The 22,825-nt window shown below is 38.6% G+C and overlaps 1 protein-coding gene across 1 annotated transcript; it reads left to right on the top strand.

The window, feature by feature from the left end:
• Positions 1–1,524: 1,524 nt before the first annotated feature.
• On the top strand, positions 1,525–22,364 carry LOC308269551 (phosphatidylinositol N-acetylglucosaminyltransferase subunit P-like; the record flags this gene model as incomplete). The annotated part of the gene is made up of 2 exons (XM_080704909.1): positions 1,525–1,656; positions 21,921–22,364. 2 exons carry the CDS (start codon positions 1,525–1,527, stop codon positions 22,362–22,364), a joined length of 576 nt encoding a protein of 191 aa, XP_080561035.1.
• Positions 22,365–22,825: the final 461 nt, after the last annotated feature.

The following is a 22,825-nucleotide window of genomic DNA, read 5'->3' as shown; positions in this document are numbered from 1 at the left end:
CCCTGATGCCATGGTGTTTCTATCTTGGAGTCAGCTGACCATAGACTGACCCTCTGAAACTGTGAGCCAAAATAAATTGTTCCACCTATGTGTTGTTCTTGTCAAGTATTTTGATCACAGAAAAAAGAATCTAATAAGCCAGGCATGGTGGCACATGTTTGTATTACCAGTACTTGGGATGCTGAGACAGGAGGATCCCAGGTTCATGGCCAGCCTCAGATATTTAGTGAGGCCCTCCACAACTTGGTGAGACCCTGTTTTAAAATAAAAAATTAAAAAGGGGTTGGGAATTATAGCTCAGAGGTAGAATGCCCCTATGTTCAATCCCTAATACCTAAAAAAAAACTTAATATAGTAAAGAAACAAAATATGCTATTGGATAAGAGCACAGGCTCTGGTGCTAGCTTATTTTATAACATTGAATGATCTACTGAATCTCCAATAACTAAAATTCATGTAACTTTGCCACAAATAAGTTTTCATCCATGGGCAAGACAAAATTCTTAAAACTGATAGAATATGTAACAATTACAAATTGCTACACAAACTTGAGAAACATTTATGTTCACTTCTTTTCTACTTTCCAAATTACTTAAGTCCAAATTTGCCATTTTAGTATTGAGTTGAACAACTCCCTTGAGCTCCCTTTTGAATTTGCAAAAATTAGTGGCTTAATAAGCAGAAAATAGATTCATCCTGTCTTCATTTAGATAAAGAGAGAATTCTACCATTTCTTCTTCTGTTACATGATGCATGATATTAATGTTGAAAGTTAGTGCTATAATCTGTCAGCCTGTGCTTGTCCATTTGTGACACAACCTTGCTTAGGCAGCCTTGGATCACAGAGAATGAGCTCCCTCATCTAGGGATAAGCCCCACTGAGATTGCCCCACACTTGGCTCCCAAGGTCACATAGTGATGCTCCCATAATGCCACATTGAAGACTAAAGATGGATTGAAAGATGGTGAATGAGGAGAACAGCACATAATGATAGGCCGGGCCCCTCCCTCCCCAGGAGACTCTGCAGCAGGGACAGAAGGCAGGACCCTGGAAGCCAGAGCGCAGATGCCACGAGACTCCCAACATCGCAGGGCAGACTCTAGAGGTCGTGAGGCTCCAGATGTCGTGAGAAGACCAGCATTCCCCTGCCGCTAGCTCCACCCCAAGATGAATATCCTCACTTCCTCTCTGCGCGTGATCTGCCGACCAACCGTGACTCTGCTGACCATGCAACTGTGCTGATCGTGTGACTCTGCTGCTCGGTCATTGGTCCCTTCCCCCACAGTTAGCAGACCCTGCCCAAAGGTGCCAGTTGATTAAAGAGGCCTTTAATAACTTGGCTGGTGTTTGCCTCCTTCACGACCCCCAACTCAATTTCAATGATACACATAGTAGTCCTGCTGACACTCGATCTCCATCACTTCAAAAACAGTATCTTGACAAAAGGAAAAAAAAGTATAATTTTGAACAAAACACCAACAATTGAAAAGTGAAGAGAGCAAAAAATTCTCCGCCTGACTCCAATGGCTGTGACTGTGACCATGGCTGTGGAGACAACATTGGTCATAGCAGCACCATCTTGCTTTACCATGCTGGACTGCCAGCATGACAGTATCCAGACATCCCCAGCAAAACAGCCAACAACCAGAAACAATGTAAGCAGCTGCAGCTCATTGAAATTGTAAGCGATTGGCCCCACTGAGTACGACTATGACCCCAACTATGACTTTCAGCACTGGTGACTGAGATCTCCACACTCACCAGAGATTCGGACCAGCTCTCAACAACACAGTAAGTGTGTTCCAACAACACAGTAAGTGTCCCACAAGAGACACAGGGCATGATTGCAGTGACTTGAACAGCAAGCAATAGACTCACAGGGTCTGAGATTTTGTGGGTCACCCTGGTGAAGGTGGGGGTGGAGCCTGCTGTGGACACAGTAGACACATAAATTAGCAGACAGCCCCCCAGGACCAATCAGGCAAAAAGGACTATATTCCCCTGGGTTCAGAGCCCTAGTAGGGCTTCTAGAGATCACCCAATCATAGTGACCAGGAAGAAGTCAGACCAACCCATCCCTATCTGTGGAGAATGTGAATTCTATGTATATACTAGGTCTAATCCCAGCGAAACTCACTGCCTTTGTCAGTCAGAAGAGACACAGGCTCAGTGTTTGTGGAAAGTATGGAGACCTGCGCTTGACATTAAATCCAGCCTCAATGATAATGGCTGCCTGCATAATCTGAGAGTCTCAGATGTGCTGGTATTAGGAAATGGCTTCAAAATGTATTTGAAAATAGCTCTGGTATTATTAAGTCAGAGCTTGGGTGCAGGCAGGCACTCAGGCAGAGAAGGAACCCTGCAGAGTTCCTGGCACCAAGGAGAACAATAGAGGTAGCTTAAGGCCTTTTTGATTTTTTTTTTTTTTTTTTTTTTTTTTTGGTGGTGGTACTGGGGTTCTTGGAAGCCCTTCTACCTCAGGGCTACACTCCCAGACCTATTATATTTTTATTTGGAAACAGAGTCTCTTAAACCAGCACGGCTGGCTTTGTACCTGTACTATCCTCCTGTCTCCGCCTCCCAAGCATGGGGATTACAAGTGTGCACCACCACACCCGGTAGCCTTTTTGCATTTTAAAGACAAGCAAAAATTTCCCAAGGATGTGGGAGAATGCCACAAGCCTTCAAGAGATCTCTGACTCTGATAATCACTTAACACATTTTGGGCCATAACAAAAGGTTTAGGGTCTGTACCAGAGACAGGGAAGGCTTACAGGAAGGAATGCCCACATCAAAAGACATGCCCAAAGAAGGGGCAGATCTAGTTTAGTCAGAAGATTATTGGTAGAGCAAGATAAAGGATGATGTATCTTTATAAAATTGTTCTGTATCCAAACACTTCAGTAACTTATTTTCAAGTTACTCCACTGCATTTATTTCTTTAATGCAGTGTTTTAAGCTGTCCTATCTTTCTGTCTTTGTAATAATAAAATTGCTTAAGCTTATAGCTTATGGCTATTCTTTTCTAAAATAGTTAAAAACAGAATTCACGGCTACATCTCACACTGTTACATCAGACACAGGTTATTTTTGAGAGCCCAGAGCCCCAGGCTTGCAGCAGAAAAGGTACTGGTGGCCCTCAGTGCCTGCTCAGAGACAGACACCAGGCCAGGGTCTCAATCATTGAAGGAGACCAAAAAGCAAGGCTATAAACTGACATTATTATTAGGTTACAGAAAAAAAAATGACAGGGCTTGGAACGTGATTGAGAAACTATTATAGAATGTGAAGTTTAAATGGCTAAAAGAATCCATGTAGACTCATGAGGACTACAGGGGCTAAGTCTGCTCAATAGTCATATATTTGTAGGATTGTATTATTTTGTTGCTCTGTGTGTGTGTGTGTGTGTGTGTGTGTGTGTGTGTGTGTGCTTGTTTTCTCTCTTCCCCAAACCTTTTACAAGCTTCTTCTCTAGTCCATATCCACTCTCTTGCTTCATTCCCTTTTCTTTAACTTGTGTTAAATCAACTTCATATCACTAAATACTCTACATTGGTCACAAGAATTCTACTAAATATTCACTATCTCTAATCTCTAATATATATTACCTTACCAAACTCATTCTATTATCTGCTATATTATCCTATTGTTACTTTTACTACTTTATCACCTTCCTCCTCACTCAACCTTCATCATTGAATATAACAGAACTTGCCTTTGTATATACCAGCTAACAGCTACAGAGTGAGAGAAAGCTAATAAAAGCAACAAAGAGAGCCAGGCATGGTGGCACATGCTTGTAATCCCCATGCTTGGGAGCCTGAGACAGGAGGATTGCACAGGTTCGAAGCCAGCCTTAGCTACTTAGTGAGGCTTTCAGCAACTTAGTGAGACCCTGTTTCCAAATAAAATATTAAAAAGGTCTGGCAGTATAGCCAGAGGTAGAAAGCCTCTGGGTTCCACCCCCAGTATCACCAAAAAAAAAAAAAAAAGCAACAAAGATGCAAACTTAAGAAACCTGAAATCATGAGAAGGAGAAAGACCAAGGAAGCAATGAGCTCCCACAATCCCACTAACAGAACCTGACAACTTAGAATTGCAGATTGCCAGAAGGACAAATCAAAATTTAATAGTAGAAATGATAAAGAATTGCTGGGGGAGAAATTAGAGAGACCCTAAAAGAAATAAAGGAACATTTTTTTTTTTTTTTTGGTACTGGGGTTCCTGGAAGCCCTTCTTCCTCCGGGCTACACTCCCAGACCTATTTTATATTTTTGAAACAGGGTCTCTTACGCCAGCGCGGCTGGCTTCGAACCTGCGCGATCCTACTGTCTCCGCCTCCCAAGCGCGGGGATTACAAGCGTGCGCCACCACGCCCAGCATAAGGAAAATATTTTAAAAAGATTCTGACACCCTAAATAGGAATCAGAAAGGAGCACTGAAAGAAGTAAGAAATGCAATAATTGAAGTAAAGGCATCAATGCAAACTATAACAGATTAAACTACATGAAAAGTAGAATTTCTCTCTTAGAAGATGATCGCTCCATCACTCAGGTTTGAAGCCAACCTTTCTGGCTTAAGAGACTCTGTTTCCAAATAAAAATAAAAATAGTTGTCTAGGAGTATAGCCCGAAGGTAGAAGGGTTTCCAGGAACCCCAGTACCACCAAAAAATAAGTAAAAGAGAAGATGATCACTCCAAAAATGAACATATAGTATATAATGTAGACGAAACAATTTGACAGCATGAATTGGACATTGAAGAAATATGGGCCCATCTTAAAAGAGCTAACCTAAGAATAATAGGCATAGAAGAGTGAATAGATGCTGGGGTCCAGCCCTAGCAGAATCGGGGTTCATGTGTTGATGAGGGGGAAACCAAGGCCAATGAGAGAAGAATGACACACGAGATCAAATCTTTCTCCAATTTAGTCAGGATTTGTTACAGTTTTTATACTTTATTTTTTTGGCAGAAAAGCAAGAGCATATTCATGCAAGCAGGATTGCCAAGGACAGTAAAAGTTATTATTTTCTATAAACTTTAGGGCAAGGGTGCTAGACATTTAAACAATCATAGTGTATTTTGTCTCACTTCACAAGGCTGACTCAAACCTGATCTTATACAGTGGCTCAAACTAAGATCAGTTTGAACAAACAATAATGTTTGGCCCAAAAACTTTATCCTTGGGAAAGAATCTTTGCTGCCTGAGTCTCTCACAAGCCGCTGCCCATCAGTTATAGTTATAATGATTATACATAAAATTTCAATTATACATATTAATCCAAATAATCCTAAAATAATTTTTTGAAGAAAGGAATGCTAGACATTCTTCATGGGGGATCTACGCTGTTGCGGATCCCCTGATCGAGCTTTCTCAAGATCTGCAAAAGATGCGGTAGCAAATAGAAGATGAAACCAAAGGGATTAACAGTCATTTAGAGAAGTAATATATAAAAATATTCCAAACATATAAAAAAGGGCAATACAAAGGTACAAGAAACTTATAGAACCCCCTTTCAACAAGATCAGAGAAAAGGTTCACTGGGCCACATTGTAGTCAAAGTAATTAATGTAGAAGTCAACAAGAGAATCTTTTTTATTTTTATTTTTGGTGGTGCTGGGGGTGGAACCCAGGGGCTTTCTACCTCTGGGCTATACTCCCAGACCTATTTTCTATTTTATTTGGAAACAGGGTCTCACTAAGCTGCTGAGAGCCTCACTAAGTAGCTGAGGCTGGCTTTGAACCTGTGTGATCCTCCTGTCTCATCCTCCCAAGTGCGGGGATTACAAGCATATGCCACCATGCCTGGATATTGCCTGTGCTTTTTGTGGTGCTCATTATTATTTCTACTTTTGAATTGTGCCTTTTAAATGTTTTATTCTTCCAGTGTCTTGTTGTTTACTGATTTTTTTATGTTGCTTAGTACAGGATAATGGATAACAAATTTTGGCATAGAATATTACAATGGCAATTAAATTTTATTCTCTGTTCTGTGCATCAAATTTTATATCATATAAAGTATCTACCTTATTAACTAACATATATACCCAAACATCTTTTCTCACTAAAATGTCATGGATGAAAAATAAAATAAAATAAAATAAAATAAAAGGAAGGATATTTTGTTTCAAAACTAATATAAGAAGAAATAGAACTATGTCTCTATAGCTAATACTTTTAAAATTATTTTTAATTGATGCATTGTACTCATACATCTTAATGGAGTACAAGATGGTAGAGGCATACATGCACACATCACTATTTAGGCCTTTCTCAATTTCCACCCCATTCCCTCCCCCTCCTCATGTTTGGCTTAGTGATTAACTTTGATGTTTGTGAATGTGCATCATGTACATTAGGGAACTTTCCTCTTCCTCCTCCCATTCCCTTAAATCATCTTATTTGCTCATTTATAGATTCTCATTCTTTGTCTAGATTCCTTCTATGACCAATTTTCTCTCTTGATTTTGCATATTTAGGGAAATCATCTGATTTCTTACTTTCTGTGACTGACTATCTCACTTACCATAAACTTCTCCAGTTCCATTCATTTCTCTGTAAATGAACTAATTGTGTTCCTCTCTGGCTGAGTAAAATTCCATTGTGTACATATCCCATAGTTTTGTAATCCATTCATCTGCTGATGGACATCTTGGCTGGTTCCATAGTTTGGCAATTGTAAATTGTGCAGATAATGAACATAGATATACATGCATTAGTTTGGTTTCCATTCTTTTGGGTAGATACCCAGAAGTGGTATTGATATGGTAAGTTCATTCTCATTCTTCTGAGGATTCCAAGGTGGTTGCACTAATTTGCAATCCCACCAATAATGTATTGGAGTTTCTACTTCTCCACATTCATGCCAGTATTTGTTGTTGTTTATGTTTTGAATAATTGCCATTCTAGTAGGAGTTAGGTGAACTCTCAGGGTAGTTTTGATTTGCATTTCTCTGGTTGCTAATGATGTTGAGCATTTTTTCATACATTTATTGGCCATTTGAATTTCCACTTTTGTAAAGTGTCTAGTTCACTTGCCCATTTTTTTATTATTTGTTTTCTTAGCAATGAGTTTCTTGAGTTCTCTGTATAGTTTAGATATTAGTAGATTACATGAAACTTAAGAACTTCTGTAAAGCAAAGAAAACTATCAAGAACCTCATCAGAGAACCAACAGAATGGAAGAAAATTTTGCCAATGATTCTTTCAATAGCTTACACTTTTTGATTGATGCAACTACTTTTTTCAATGCATGAGTATTCAAATCTATTATAATTTTGTGATATGGAAATGTTAGCTTTATAAAGCATCCTTCTCTGTCTCACTTAAGTTGCTTTGACATAAATTTGTCCTAATCTGATGTTAAGATCCTTCTGCCTTACATCTGCCTTCATCCACAGCTTCATACTTAACCACTCTGAATCTACCTTTCTTAAGTGAGCCTGTGGAAAATAGCATAAAATAAGACTTGTTTTCTGGGGAAAACAAAAAACAGGTTCTGTTAATTAATCCAATACACCTGGGCATGGTGTCACATGCTGGTTATTCCAGTACTTGGGAGGCTGAGACAGGAGGATCACAAGTTTGTGGCCAGCCTCAGCAACTTAGTAAGTCCCTCCACAACATTGTGAGACCCTGTTCAAACATAAAGAGTAGACTTCTGGGAAGATGGTGACTGAGGGAAGCAGCACATACCAGTTCTGCTGACACCCGATCTCCATTGCCTTAAAAACAGCATTCATACAAAAGGCAGAAAACACCACAACTTTAAAAAGAACAAAGGTAACGGGGGGGGGGGGGGATAGAAGACCAATCAGAGAGCAGAAAAGAAACCACCCACCTTGTGGATGCAGCCACCACAGCAGAACCATCTTGCCTCACTGCACCTGACTCCAGTCACAAATAGGAAAACAACCAAGGATCTGAAGTAAGCAGCTGCAGATCATTGGAATTGTAAGCCATCCGTTTCTTCTGTGCAAACACCGGTTACAAATTCCAGCAGTGGCAGCTGAGCTCACCACACCCTCCAGAGATCTAGAGCATCACTCAAAAACACCAGAAAAAAAACACACCCACCTCACATCCATGAGCGCTACAGCAGTGCTATCTTGCTTCACTGCACCTGATATTCATAAATGAAGAGAAAAGCAACCAAGAATTTGTAGTAAGCAGTTGCAGATCTTTGGAATTGTAAGTCATCATTTCCTCCTATGCAAACACCAGCTACAACTAATAGCAGTGGCAGCCAAGCTCATTATGCCCTCCAGAGATCCAGACCAGCACTCAGCAACACCATAAGTGAAGCCACAGTCCCCACAGGAGAACACACAGTGCAGCACCACCAGGGACTCACGCAAAAACTCCCTGGGTCTGAGACTTCATGGTTCAACCTGGCGAGGTGAGAGGAGTCTGCTGTTGGACATAGTAGAGGTCAGACAGACTTAGGCTCTGCATCAGTGAAAAGTGTATGGGGTGACCTATGCTTAGCATTAGATCCAACTATTATGATCTCCTGAATGACCACAGACCACCCAATCATGTTAAATGGGAAGAAGCTAAACCAGCCCAGCTGTAGCTGTGCAGAAAAGAGACTATTAGATTGAGTTAGGACTCAGAGGCATCTGCCACCTACAGAGGCTGGGAGACACTGAGATTCCACATTTGTGGAAAATGTGGAGGGCAATCTACATGTAACACTACTTCCAGCCCCACTGATACCAGTCATCTGCATAGAATGAGAAAGACTCTGAGAACCAGGCTTTCAGCAGGAAAGGTACCAGTGATATTTTGTGTCTGCACACAGAGAGACTGCAGAGGCCCATTCTGCTGAATATTCATATATTTGTAGGGTTGCATTATTTTATTTTTGTTTTGCTTGTATTTGTGTGTGTGTGTGTGTGTGTGTGTGTGTGTGTGTGTGTGCTTGTTTGATTGCTCTATTCCCAACTACTCTCCAAAGCTTCTTCTTTTGTACGTACGTACTCTCTTCTCTCAATCTTTTTTCTTTTTTCTTTCTTCTTTTCTCTGCTTTTTCTTATATTAAATGCACTTCATATCACTACACTAAAAACTCTACATTTGTAAAAAAAAAAAAAAAAAACCTCTACATTTGTTACTAGAATAGCACTAAATATTCACTATCTCTAATTTCTACTCTATACTACCTTACCAAACTCATACCTTCATTCTATTTGATCCTATCTTTGGCTTTAACCTATCATTGCATTTACAACTTCATTTCCATCCTCACTCAACCATTAATATTGAATACAACACAACTTGCTCTTGTATATACTAGCTGAGATAACCTAGAGACTGAGATAAATCTATCAAATGCAATAAATACAAACTTCTGAAATCATGAGAAGAAGAAATAACAAGGAAACAATGAGCTTCCACAACACCACAACAAAGGAACCTGAAAACAGAATTGCAGTGATCTTCAAAAGGTCAAATCAGGAATGTAACTGTAGAGATAATACAGGACTTCCAAAAAGAATTTAGAAAGAGTTTGAAAGAAATAAAGAATGCAATCACTGAAGTGAAGGCATCAATTCAAACTATAAACAATCAATTATACCACATGGAGAATAGAATCTCACTCCTAAAAGATGACCACTTAAAAAAAAGGCATAGGATATAACTTAGAAAAAACAATTTGACAGCATGAATTGGACAATGAAGAAATACGAGCCCATATTAAAAGAAGTAAGCTAAGAATAATTGGCATAGAAGAGGGAATAGAAGGTGAAACCAAAAAGATAAACAATCTTTTTAAAGAAGTAATATCAGAAAAGTTTACAAACATAGAACTAGAGGTCGATACATAGGTACAGGAAACTTATAGAAACCCCTTTAGACAAGATCAGAGAAAAGGTTCACCATGCCACATAATAGTCAAACTGACCAATGTAGAAGCCAAGAAGAGAAATTTAAAGGTAAAAACAAAAGACCAAGTGACATTCAGAGACAAACCAATTAGAATCACTTCAGACCTCCCAAATCAAGTCATGAAAGCCAAAAGGGCCTAGAGTAATAAATTCCAAACTCAGAAAGAAAACAAATTGCAGCCCCAAATTTTCTACTCTGCAAAAATATCTCTCAAATAAGACAGGGAAATAAAAATCTTCCATGACAAACAGAAACTGAAGAAATATATGTCTTCCAAACCAGCACTAGAGAAAATACTCAGAGACTAGCTGTAAAGAAAAAAATAAGTAATACATGACAGAACCAGAGAAACAAAAATTTTTCACTCAGCAAACAACTAAGCAAAGAAGAACAAACCCTACCTCAAACAGAAGTTAAATCTCAATATGTTAGGAATTAAAAATCATCTCTCAAAAGTCACACTGATAAATGGCCTCAGCTCCCCAATAAAATAAATAAGGTGGTAAAATGGATTTTAAAAACCAGAACTAATCTATCTGCTGCCTGCAAGAAACACACCATATAAGTAAGAATAGTCAAAACTAAAGGTAAAAGGCTGGATCAAGGTAAATCATGCCAATGGAACTCAAAGACAAGCAGGAGTAGCAACTATGATATTAGACAAGTTAGAATTCAAGACCAAGCTTATTAGAAGAGAAAAAGCAGGCCATTTTTTATTGGTGAAAGGAACAATACAGCAAGAAGAAATAACAATAGTCAACATTTATGCCCCAAACACAGATACAGGTACTTTCATAAAACAAACTCTTTGTGACATTAAGTCAAACATAAATACCAATACACCAATACTGGGAGACTTCAACACCCCTCTCACACCATTAAACTAATCTAGGCAAAAGGTCAGTAAAGATGCCTGCGACCTAAAGAACAACATCAACCAAATGGACCTGTTAGACATATATAGAATATTCCACTCAACTACAGCAGAGTTTACATTGCCTCAGCTGTTCATAGAACCTTCTCCAAAATACATAACATCCTGTTCCACAAAGTGAACACTAGCCAATTTTAAAAAATGTGACATACTTCCCTCTGTCTTTTCAGACCATAATGGAATAAAACTAGATATCAACTATAAGAAGACCCAGAGAAACCACATAAACATGAGGAGACTGAATACTACACTTCTGAATGAAGAATGGGTCACACAAGAAATAAAGGGTGAAATCAGGAAATTTCTAGAAACAAAAAAAAATAGAGATACAACATATCAAAACCTCTGGGATACTTTGAAGGCAGTATTAAGAGAAAAATTCATAGCACTGAGTGCCCATATAAGAACAGAAATTCACCTAATAAATAACCTAATGACACACCTCAAAGCCCCTGAAAAACAAGAACAGTCTAACCCCAAAGCCAGTAGAAGGCAGGAAATTATTAAAATCAGAGCAAAAAAAATCAAAGATTTAGTAATTTTAAAAAATACAGAAAATTAACAAAACCAAAAGCTGGTTTCTCAACAATATTAATAAAATAGATAAAGCACTAGCCTACTTAACCAAAACAAAAAGAGAGAGAATCAACACAAATTATGAAGATAAGAGATGAAAAAGAAGATATTACCACCAACAGTATAGAAATACAGAGAATTATCAGAAACTACTTTGAAAAACTACACTCCAACAAAATGGAAAATCTGGAAGAAATTTACAACTTTCTAGATAAATACAACCTTCCTAAAGTGAGTCAAGAAAATATAGAAAATCCAAATAATAGCAATCAATGAGATTGAAATAGCAATAAAGAGCCTACCATCAAAGAAAAGCCCAGGACCAGATGGTTTCCCAAGTGATTTTTATAAAGCCTTTATAGAAGAGCTAATCCCAATACTCCTCAATCTACTATGTGAAATAGAAATGGGACTCTCAAATACATTCTATGAAGCCAACATCACATTAATATCCAAACCAAATAAAGGCAGCTCAAGGAAGGAAAACTACAGGCCTATATCATTTATGAACTTGGATGTAAAACTGCTAAACAAAATACTTGCAACACACATTCAAAACCACATCAAGAAAATCATACACCATGACCAAGTAGGGTTCATCCCAGGGATGCAAGGGTGATTCCACATATAAAAACAAATCCATGTAATTTATCACATAAATAGATCCAAAGACAAAAATCATAAGATTATTTCAATAGTTACTAAAAAAGCATTAGAAAAAAATCCAACATTCATTTATGCTAAAAGCACAACAGAGAATCAGAATAGAAAAAACATACCTCAGCATTATAAAGGCAATCTACCTACAGCCTATTGTGGGGGAAAATTGTGAGAATTCCCTTTAAAAACAGGAACAAGATAAGGATGTCCATTATCACCACTTCTTTTTTTTCTTCCATATTTTATTTTATTTTTAAGTTGAACATATTGAAAATGGTATACATTTAGATTGTGCTGCGTGCCCTCTCCCCTCCATTTCTCTTCCCTCCTCCCAATAAATAAGACCAGAGACTGTGAAGTTATTAGAGAAAGGCATAGGATCAACACTCCAACATATAGGCACAGGCAGTAACTTTCTCAATAAGACTTCCAAAGGGCAGGAAATTAAAGCAAGAATTAATAAGTGGGATCTCTTCTAACTAAAAAGTTTCTTCTCATCAAAGGAAACCATCAAGAACCTAAAGAGGAAGCCTACAGAATGGGAGAAGATCTTTACCAGCCACTACTCTGATAGGGGGCTAATATCCAGAATATACAAAGAGCTCAAAAGGCTCTACACTAGCAAAACAAACAACCCAATCAAGAAATGGGAAACTGAACTGAATAGACACTTCACAAAAGAAGAGATATTGCCAGGTGTGGTGGTACACACTTGTAATCCCCGTACTTGGGAGGAGGAGACAGGAGGATTGTGAAGGTTTGAAGCTAGCCGCGCTGGCTTAAGAGACCCTGTTTCAAAATATAAAATAGGTCTGGGAGTGTAGCCTGGAGGTAGAAGGGCTTCCAAGAACCCCAGTATCACCAAAAAAAAAAAAGGAAGAGATACAAATGGCCAGTAGATACATGAAAAGATGTTCAACATCACTAGCCATCAGGGAGATGCAAATCAAAACTACGCTGATATTCCATCTAACCCAATCAGAGTGGCAAGCATAAAGAAATCAAACAACAGAAAATGCTGGCAAGGATGTAGGGAAAGAGGAACTCTTTTACACTGGTGGTGGGAGTACAAAGTAGTTCAGCCGCTATGGAGATCAGTGTGGAGATTCCTTAGAAAACTGGGAATAGATCCGCCATTTAATCCGGCTATACTACTCCTGGGTATCTTTCCAAAGAACTTGAAATCAGAGAACATATGCATACCCATGTTCATAGCAGCACAGTTTGTAATAGCCAAAATATGGAATCAACCTACATCTCCATCAACAGATAAATGGATTGCAAAATTATGGGAGATACACACAATGGAATTCTATTCAGCTATAAAGAAGAATAAAATAATAGCATTTGCAAGAAGATGGAAGGAACTGGATAGTCAAGCACAGAAAGAGAAGGTATATGTGTTTTCTCTAATATGCCCAAGCTAGGGAGTATTGGTAATACCAGAGGGACTCCAGATGTTGGAGGGGAAATTTCTGCAAAGCTAGAATGGAAGGAGAGGAAAGGAAGAAAGCTAAGGTTGTTCAGTGGAGGAGCTACCTAAGAATATGTGTAATAGTATAAATATAACATGGTTAACCACTTCTTTTCAATATAGTACTTGAGACTGTAGCCAGAGCAATAAGGTAAGAAAAGAAAATCAAAGGAATACCAATAGGAAAAGAAAAACTAAAACTTTCACTATTTGCAAATGACATAATACTATACTTAGAAAATCCAACAAACTCAACCAAAAATCCAACAAACTCAACCAAAAGGCATATAGAACTGATCAACAAATTCACCATGATGTCTGGATACAGAATCAGTCTTTAAAAATTGAAATATTGGCTGGGGGTGGTGGTGCACACTTGTAATCCCAGTGCTTGGGAGGCTGAGACAGGAGGATCACAAAGGTTCAAGCCAGCCTCAGCTATTTAGTGAGGCTCTCAGAAACTTAGTAAGAACCTGTTTCCAAACAAACTATAAAAAACAAGTCTGGGAGTATGGCCATAGCCCAGAGGTAGAAACGCTTCTGTGTTCCACCCTCAGTACCACAAAAAAATTGAAATATTTTCAGTATACCAACATTAAATCTACTAAGAAAGAAATTCAGAAATCACTTCCACTCAGCATATTCCACAAAAAATAAAATACTTAGGAATAAACTTAACCAAGGAGGTAAAAGACCTCTACAAAGAAAATGATAAAACATTGGGGAAAAAAATCGAAGAAGACTTAGAAGATGAAAAGATCTCCCATGTTCATGGATAGGCAGAACAAATATCATCAAAATGGCCATACTTCGTTTTTTTTTCCAAAATGGCGACTGAGGGACACAGCACTCCTCAGTAGCTGAAGCAAATAAAGTTCAAATACTTAGAAAGCTGTCTCTTAATCAACAAAATAAATACATACCAGGAACCAAATAAAATCCTGGTACCTCGGGGGAACTCTGAACTTGAAGAAGAAGAAGAACATAGATCGGACACCGGACCAGCTGCAGATACAATCGGATCTGAACGCTGTTCAGCGGCGGGCTGCTTTCGCGGGCCTGCGGAGCTGCCTGCCCGATAGTCCCGCAGCAAGATAATCCAGGACTGAAAACAGCGAGCAGCACCCACCGTCAGAATTCTGTGTGTTCACCAGCGACTGGACCACAACAGCATAGAGACTCCCACGAATCCTGAACCAAGGAAGACAGGTACCTGCGGGCGCCCAGGGAAGTGCAGACCCCCCCAGCACACCCAAGCCTCAGACCCGAGCACTCTCCTCTGCGCACCTTGTCTGCGCCCCGTCCCCTGCTAGCAGTAAGTGCCTGGGCCACTCTCTCACTAAATTGGAGCCTTCCTGTGTGTCTCGCCCCCCTCCCCCGCCCCCGCCACCTTGCCAGAGACTGCCTTCCAGGCTGCGAAAGCCCTATGTAAACCGGAAATCTCCTTAGGGCACCCCCAGTTTCTACATCCCGCGGGAGGCAGAGACCATTACTGGGCACCACGCACTGGATCCTTGAGCACCTATCCTGCACTCCTGGCCCACCGCTAGGTGTTCCTACTCTCCTGGTAGCCAGATGCTTAGTTCTAAGCGAGAACTCAGCTCAATACACCTTGGAAGAGCATACCAGCAGCAACAGACAGCTGCATCCACTCATTCCTGGGTCCAGTAAAAGTAGCACACCCAGCCTGCATCCTTGGAATAGGCAGAGCTCTGGCAGCAAGCGTGGGCATCCAGGAACCAGCACTCATTTGCCCAGGGTACATCTTGGGACCACACCGGCTAACCCAGCTGGAATTTCCAGAGACACAGGAAACTCCAGAGGGCCACAATATCTGCACAGGACCTCAGGGGGAGGTTCTAATTATACCTTGGTCATGCTCCACCCATGTTGTAGGGAAGCACAGGTTGGAGCCTAGGGTGGTGAGTGCAGAGGTACTGACCACAGGTTAGAATTTCGCAGAACCTGTGAATTGTACAGAATCAAATAAAAGTGAAACCAGACATCCGGACACATAAACCTAAAGCAGCTAAAGGAGAGAAAGGTGTCCAAACACCCAGAGTGACCTAAGTAGATAAAAAATAGAGTACAAAGAAAACCAAGAGACATTGGATGGTACTCTGAAAGTTACCAAAGCAATCAGATAGCACATATTATATAGACCTGATCCCATATGCGTAAATAAGGAGGACTGTTTATTTTACTTTTAATGTGGATGTTTTGTTTTATTTTGCTTTTACAGTGCTTTTGTTTTTGTATGGTTATTGCTGTTTTATTTTTTTTTCTTTTAACCCACACTTCTCTTACTTTCACATGTTGTATATATATATATATATATATATATATATATATATATATATATATATATATATTGGATTGTTTGCCTTATTTTTTTATTTCACACAGCTGCTAGTTCCTTTTATTTTATTCTTGTTCTTTTTTCCTCTTTTTTCCGCTTTCCTTCCTTTATTTTCATTCTCCTCCTTTAATTGGTTTTCCTCCCTTTTTCTTGGATTACATAATAGTCTTGGTATCTTGTGTGGATTTTTTTTTCTATTCTTTTTTTTTATGTCTGTCTGCTCCTTCCATCACCCCTATTTACAAACCTTCCCACACTAACCCTACATACTTTTCTCCCCCAAAACTTTTCCACATAATATACCTCCTGGTCTAATACCCTACGTATTTCTTACATCCATAATTACTCCACGAATGACAAGAGTCCTAGTAGTTAACTCTCTCTCATTCCTAGCAAGATTTCACCTTACCATACTTAAAGTCTTTCTCAACCTAAACATATCCTCTACCTAATCCGACTCCTTTACCAATCACCCCAGCTCCTCCCACATCACCCACCCTCAACACTGGAAAGGCTCTGCTGACTAGCCGATACCCCAACTCCTAATATTAAGATTTGACTAAGCATACTACCCACGAACGATGGGTAGAAACCAGAAAAACAGGACAGAGAACGCTACAAATATGAGAACGAGGAATTATGAAGAGACAGCAGAAATCACGAATACTGACCTACTAGAAATGCAAGAAGGGGAGTTCAGAATCTTGTTGTTCAATATGATGAAAGGATTCAGATCAAGTATAGAGGAGGTTAGAGGTGAATTAGAAACACTAAAAAAGAATCAGAAAGAGGTCTGGAATGAAATGAAAGAGGCAATAAGTGAAATGAAGACAGCAATTGAAAGAAACTCTGGAAGATTAGATGAAATGGAAAACAGAATATCAATATTAGAAGACAGTACATCCCAAACCGAAAACACAGTCAGCGATATACAGAAATCTTTACAGCAACAAAACCTAAACATCCAGCAATTATGGGATAATATGAAGCGCCCTAATTTACGGATAATAGGCATTGAGGAAGGGATAGAGGTACAGACCAAGGGCATCTGTAATATCTTCAAGGAAATAATCTCAGAGAATTTTCCAAATATGGAAAGAGACTTCAATCTTCAAGTCCAGGAGGCATACAGAACTCCACTGAGACAAAACCAAAGAATGACCACTCCACGCCACATAATAACCAAAATGACCAATATAGAGGCTAAGGAAGGAATCTTAAAAGCAGCGAGAACAAAAGGTCGGGTAACATATAGAGGCAAAACAATAAGAATCACCCCAGACTATACAACCCAGGTTAGGAATGCTAGGAGAGACTGGTACGACGTGATTGAGACCCTGGAAGAAAATAACTTCCAGCCCAGACTAATCTATCCAGCAAAACTACTATTCAAGATCAATGGCGAATCCAAAGTCTTTCACGATAAACAGAATCTCAAAAAATTCATGAATTCAAAGCCAACACTAGAGAAAATTCTTAAAGAAATAAACCATAAGGAAGAAAAAAGAAGCAGACTTCAGAATCAGAGAAGAGAGGAAGTTAATAAGTGGGCCACTTAAGTAAAGAAGAAAGATCACACCACCCAAGAGTAGACAGAACACATAATGGCAGAAAACAAAAATCATATTTCAATAATATCTCTTAATGTCAAAGGACTTAACTCACCAATCAAAAGACATAGACTGGCAATGTGGATTAGGAAACATAATCCAAATATATGCTGTCTGCAAGAAACACACCTCACAGCCAAAGACATTCACAGGCTGAAGGTGAAAGGATGGAAAAAGATATACCATGCCACCAGTGACCAAAAAAGAGCAGGGGTAGCAACCCTAATATCCAACAAAACAGACTTTAAACTAAAACACATCAAAAGAGACAAATCAGGGCACCTCCTTTTACTAAAAGGAACAATATACCAAGAAGATATAATGATAGTAAATATTTATGCCCCAAATATGGGTGAACCACATTTGTAAAACAAACCCTTCTGGACATAAGATCCCAAGTAGACCCAAATACAATAATTCTGGGAGACTTTAATACGCCTCTCACACCACTGGACCGATCTTCAAGGCAAAAGTTGAGTAAAGACGTTTTAAAACTAAAGGAAACCATAAACCAAATGGACCTAATAGACATTTTCAGAGTATTTCAACCAGGAACTACAGAATACACTTTCTTCTCAGCAGCCCATGGAACCTTCTCCAAAATTGATCACATCCTGGGACACAAAGAAAATACCAGCAAATTCAAAAAATGTAATATAATTCCTTGCATCTTTTCAGATCACAATGGAATAAAAGTAGAAATCAACAACAGGAAACTTGAAAGAAAGTATTCAAATTCATGGAGAATGAATGATACTCTATTGAATGACGAATGGGTAAGAGCAGAAATTAGGGAAGAAATAAAGAAATTTATGGAAACAAACGAAAACAGAGACACAACCTACCAAAACCTATGGGACACCATGAAGGCAGTACTAAGAGGAAAGTTTATTGCATTGAGTGCCCACATAAAAAGGACGGAGAACCACCAAGTAAAGAACCTAATGACACAACTCAAGGATCTAGAAATTCTGCAACAGTCTACTCCCAAAGCCAGCAGAAGGCAAGAAATCATCAAAATTAGAGCAGAAATAAATGAAATAGAGAACAAAAAAACAATCCAGAGAATCAATAAAACAAAAAGTTGGTTCTTTGAAAAGATTAATAGAATTGATAAACCCCTGGCCAACCTAACCAAAAGAAAAAGAGAATCAACTCAAATTATCAAAATTAGAAATGAAAAAGGAGATATCACCACAGATAGTGAAGAAATTCAAAATATTATCAGAAACTACTTTAAAAATTTATACTCCAATAGACTTGAAAACCTGGAAGAAATTGATAGATTTCTAAGCACAGTTAACCTTCCTACACTTAGCCAAGAGGACATAGCAAGCCTAAACCAACCAATAACAACCAAAGAAATAGAAATGGCAATAAAAATTCTTCCACCAAAGAAAAGCCCAGGCCCAGATGGGTTCCCAGCTGAATTCTACAAAACCTTCAGTGAACAACTAATACCAATACTGCATAACGTGTTCTGGGAAATTGAAAGAGATGGAACTCTCCCAAATTCCTTCTATGAGGCCAGTATCACATTAATCCCCAAACCAAATAAAGATACCTCAAGAAAGGAAAACTACAGACCAATATCTTTAATGAACATAGATGCAAAAATTCTAAACAAAATACTAGCTATACGCATTCAAAAATATATCAAGAGAATAATACATCATGACCAAGTCGGTTTCATCCCAGAAAAACAAGGCTGGTTCAACATACGCAAATCAATACATGTTATTCACCACATAAATAGAATCAAGAACAAAAACCACATCATCATAGCAATAGATGCTGAAAAAGCATTCGACAAAATCCAACACCCATTTATGTTAAAAACACTGCAAAAAATTGGGATAGAAGGAAAGTACTTCAACATCATTAAGGCAATATACTGCAAACCCAAAGCCAACATTATATTGAATGGGAAAAAACTGCAAGAATTTCCGCTACAGTCAGGAACAAGACAAGGATGCCCACTATCACCACTCCTTTTCAACATAGTCCTTGAGACTCTTGCTGCAGCAATCAGACAAGAGAAGGAAATCAAAGGAATTCACATAGGAAGAGAGGAATTAAAATTATCCTTATTCGCAGATGACATGATCCTCTATCTGGAAGACCCAAAGAACTCAACCAAAAGACTTCTGGACCTGATTGACAAATTCAGCAAAGTCGCAGGTTATAAAATCAACCTAAAGAAATCAGTGGCTTTTCTTTATGCCAACAACGAATCCACAATGAAAGAAATAAAAACAACAATTCCATTCACTATAACCTCAAAACCAATAAAATACCTAGGAATAAACCTAACCCAAGATGTAAAAGACCTCTACAACAAAAACTATAAAACATTAAAGAAAGAAATTGAGGAAGACCTTGGAAGATGGAAAGATCTCCCGTGCTCATGGATAGGCAGAATAAATATCATCAAAATGGCCATTCTGCCAAAACTGATCTATAGGTTCAATGCAATTCCCATTAAAATACCAGTGACATTCTTCAGAGACCTAGAAAAATCAATCATGAATTTCATATGGAGAAAGAAAAGACCTAGAATAGCCAAAGCAATTCTCAATAACAAGAAACACGCAGGAGGCATTACAATCCCAGACTTCAAACTATACTATAGAGCAATAGTAGTAAAAACAGCATGGTACTGGCACAAAAACAGATATACTGACCAGTGGATTAGAATAGAAGACACAGAAACAAACCCACACATCTTTAGTCAATTAATCTTTGACAAAGGGGCCAAACACATACGCTGGAGAAAAGACAGCCTTTTCAACAAGTGGTGTTGGGAGAACCGGCTAACCATTTGTAAAAAGATGAATCTAAACCCCTATATCTCACCAAACACAGGAATCAACTCAAGATGGATCAAAGACTTAGAAATTAGACCTGAGACTGTGAAGCTAGTAGAGGAGAGCATAGGTTCAACACTACAACATATTGGCACAGGCAGTAACTTTCTCAACAAAACCTCCAAAGCTCAGGAAATTAAAGCAAGAATAAACAAGTGGGATAACATCAAACTAAAAAGTTTCTTCTCATCAAAGGAAACTATCAATAACCTAAAGAGGAAGCCTACAGAATGGGAAAGGATCTTTACCAGCCACCATTCTGATAGGGGGCTAATATCCAGAGTATACAAAGAGCTCAAAAGACTCTACACTAGCAAAACAAACAACCCAATCAAGAAATGGGCAAATGAACTAAATAGACACTTCACAAAAGAAGAGATACAAAGGGCTAATAGATACATGAAAAGATGTTCTTCATCACTGGCCATCAGGGAGATGCAAATCAAAACTACACTGAGATTCCATCTAACCCCAGTCAGAGTAGCAAGCATAAAGAAATCAAATAACAACAAATGCTGGCGAGGATGTGGGGAAAGAGGAACTCTTTTACACTGTTGGTGGGAATGCAAACTAGTTCAACCACTATGGAGATCTGTGTGGAGATTCCTAAGAAAGGTGGGAATAGATCCACCATATGACCCAGCTATACCACTCCTGGGTATCTTTCCAAAGGGGTTGAATTCAGAGAAATACAGCAACATATGCATACCTATGTTCATAGCAGCACAATTTGTAATAGCCAAAATATGGAACCAACCCAGATCACCATCAACAGATGAATGGATAGCAAAACTGTGGGAAATACACACAATGGAATTCTATCAGCCATAAAGAAGAACAAAATTATATCATTTGAAAGAAGATGGAAAGCCCTGGAGAACATTATGTTAAGTGAGATCAGCCAAGCACAGAAGAAGAAGATATATATGTTTCCTCTAATATGCCCAAACTAGGAAACACAAAGAATACCAGTGGGTCTCCAGATATTGAAGGGGAAATACTAGCTAAGTTTAGATGGTAAGATAGGAGAGGAGGAAGGCCGATCTTGATTAATAAGGGTCTACACTTGAACATGTGTAAAATTATGAATAAGATATGGCTAACCTGGACAACCATTGGTGGGAGGGGGGAAGGGAAAATGGGGGCGGGGGGGAGAGGGCACCAAATATAGTGTAAATGTATACTATTGATGTTTAATAAAAAAATTGTTAAAAAAAATAAAAAAAATAAAAAGTTCTGGAGGTACAAAAAAAAAAATGGCCATACTTCCAAAAGTGATCTACAGATTCAACTCAATACCCATTAAATTACAAAGGTAATTCCTTACAGACATAGAAAGATCAGTTCTTAAATTCATTTGATACAAACAAAAAACCCAGAATACCTAAAGTAGTTCTCAGCAACAATAACAATGCAGGATGAATCATGGTACCTGACTTTAAAGTATACTACAGGCACCCTGGCCAGGGGTGTGGGGAGCACCTCAGCCTCTCCCTTGAATTTGCCTCTCTTTCCTTCACTGTGGCTCTCAGGAGGTACTTGCGTAGAGGACTCGGCTCGGAGACTGGCTAAAGCCACCAGAAAAGGTGGTGGAAAATTCACTGTCCCCATTGCCAGAAAGAGTGATTTATGGCTTTGTTCTTTTCTTAAGCTCCCAATTTGGCTTCATACTTTATCTCATGTGGGCTTTTATTCCTGAATCTTGGCTAAACTCCCTTGGCTTAACCTATTGTCCTCAAAAATACTGGGCAGTTGCACTGCCTGTCTACCTCCTGATTACTCTAGTTATTGGTTATGTTCTCTTATTTGGAGTTAACATGATGAGTACCTTGCCACTCAAATCCATTCATACACTCACAGATAACTATGCTACAAATCAGCAGCACAAAAAACACCAAGAAGTGGCCATCCCAGTATTACAAGATATTCCTATCAGTGAAGTAAACCAAATGTTCTTTCTTGCAGACAAAGAATTTTACATCAAAAACTGAGTTGTGTGTAGATATGCTAACACCAAGCATATATTTATTAGTCTTTGACATAATAATTTTAACAGAATTATATTGACTATCTCTCTCACTAATGCCCAATATTGAGGTATAAGAAATGGAAATTAATCTCCTCTTAAATTAAGTTCAATTATTATTATAGATGTTTTCAAATATTAGTTTTTAGTGAACAAAATAAATAAAATACTACATTAAATTATAAAAAATATAAAAAAGTATACTACAAAGCCATAGTAATATACAGCATGGTACTGGCACAAAAACAGATTCATAGATCAATGGAGTAGAATAGAAGACTCAGAAACAAATCCACATACTTACAGCCAATTGATTTTTTAAAAAGAAGCCAAAAACAGACACTGGAAAAAAGATAGCCAACAAATGGTGTTGGCAAAACTCATTAACCATATGCAGAAAATTGGAAATTAATCCTACTTTCTCAC

The sequence above is a fragment of the Muscardinus avellanarius genome, assembly GCF_963383645.1.
Source record: "Muscardinus avellanarius genome assembly, chromosome: 11".
In the NCBI taxonomy this organism is placed as follows: domain Eukaryota; kingdom Metazoa; phylum Chordata; class Mammalia; order Rodentia; family Gliridae; genus Muscardinus; species Muscardinus avellanarius.
The sequence above is the reverse complement of the archived record's forward strand: the minus strand, read 5'-3'. Positions and strand labels throughout refer to the sequence as shown.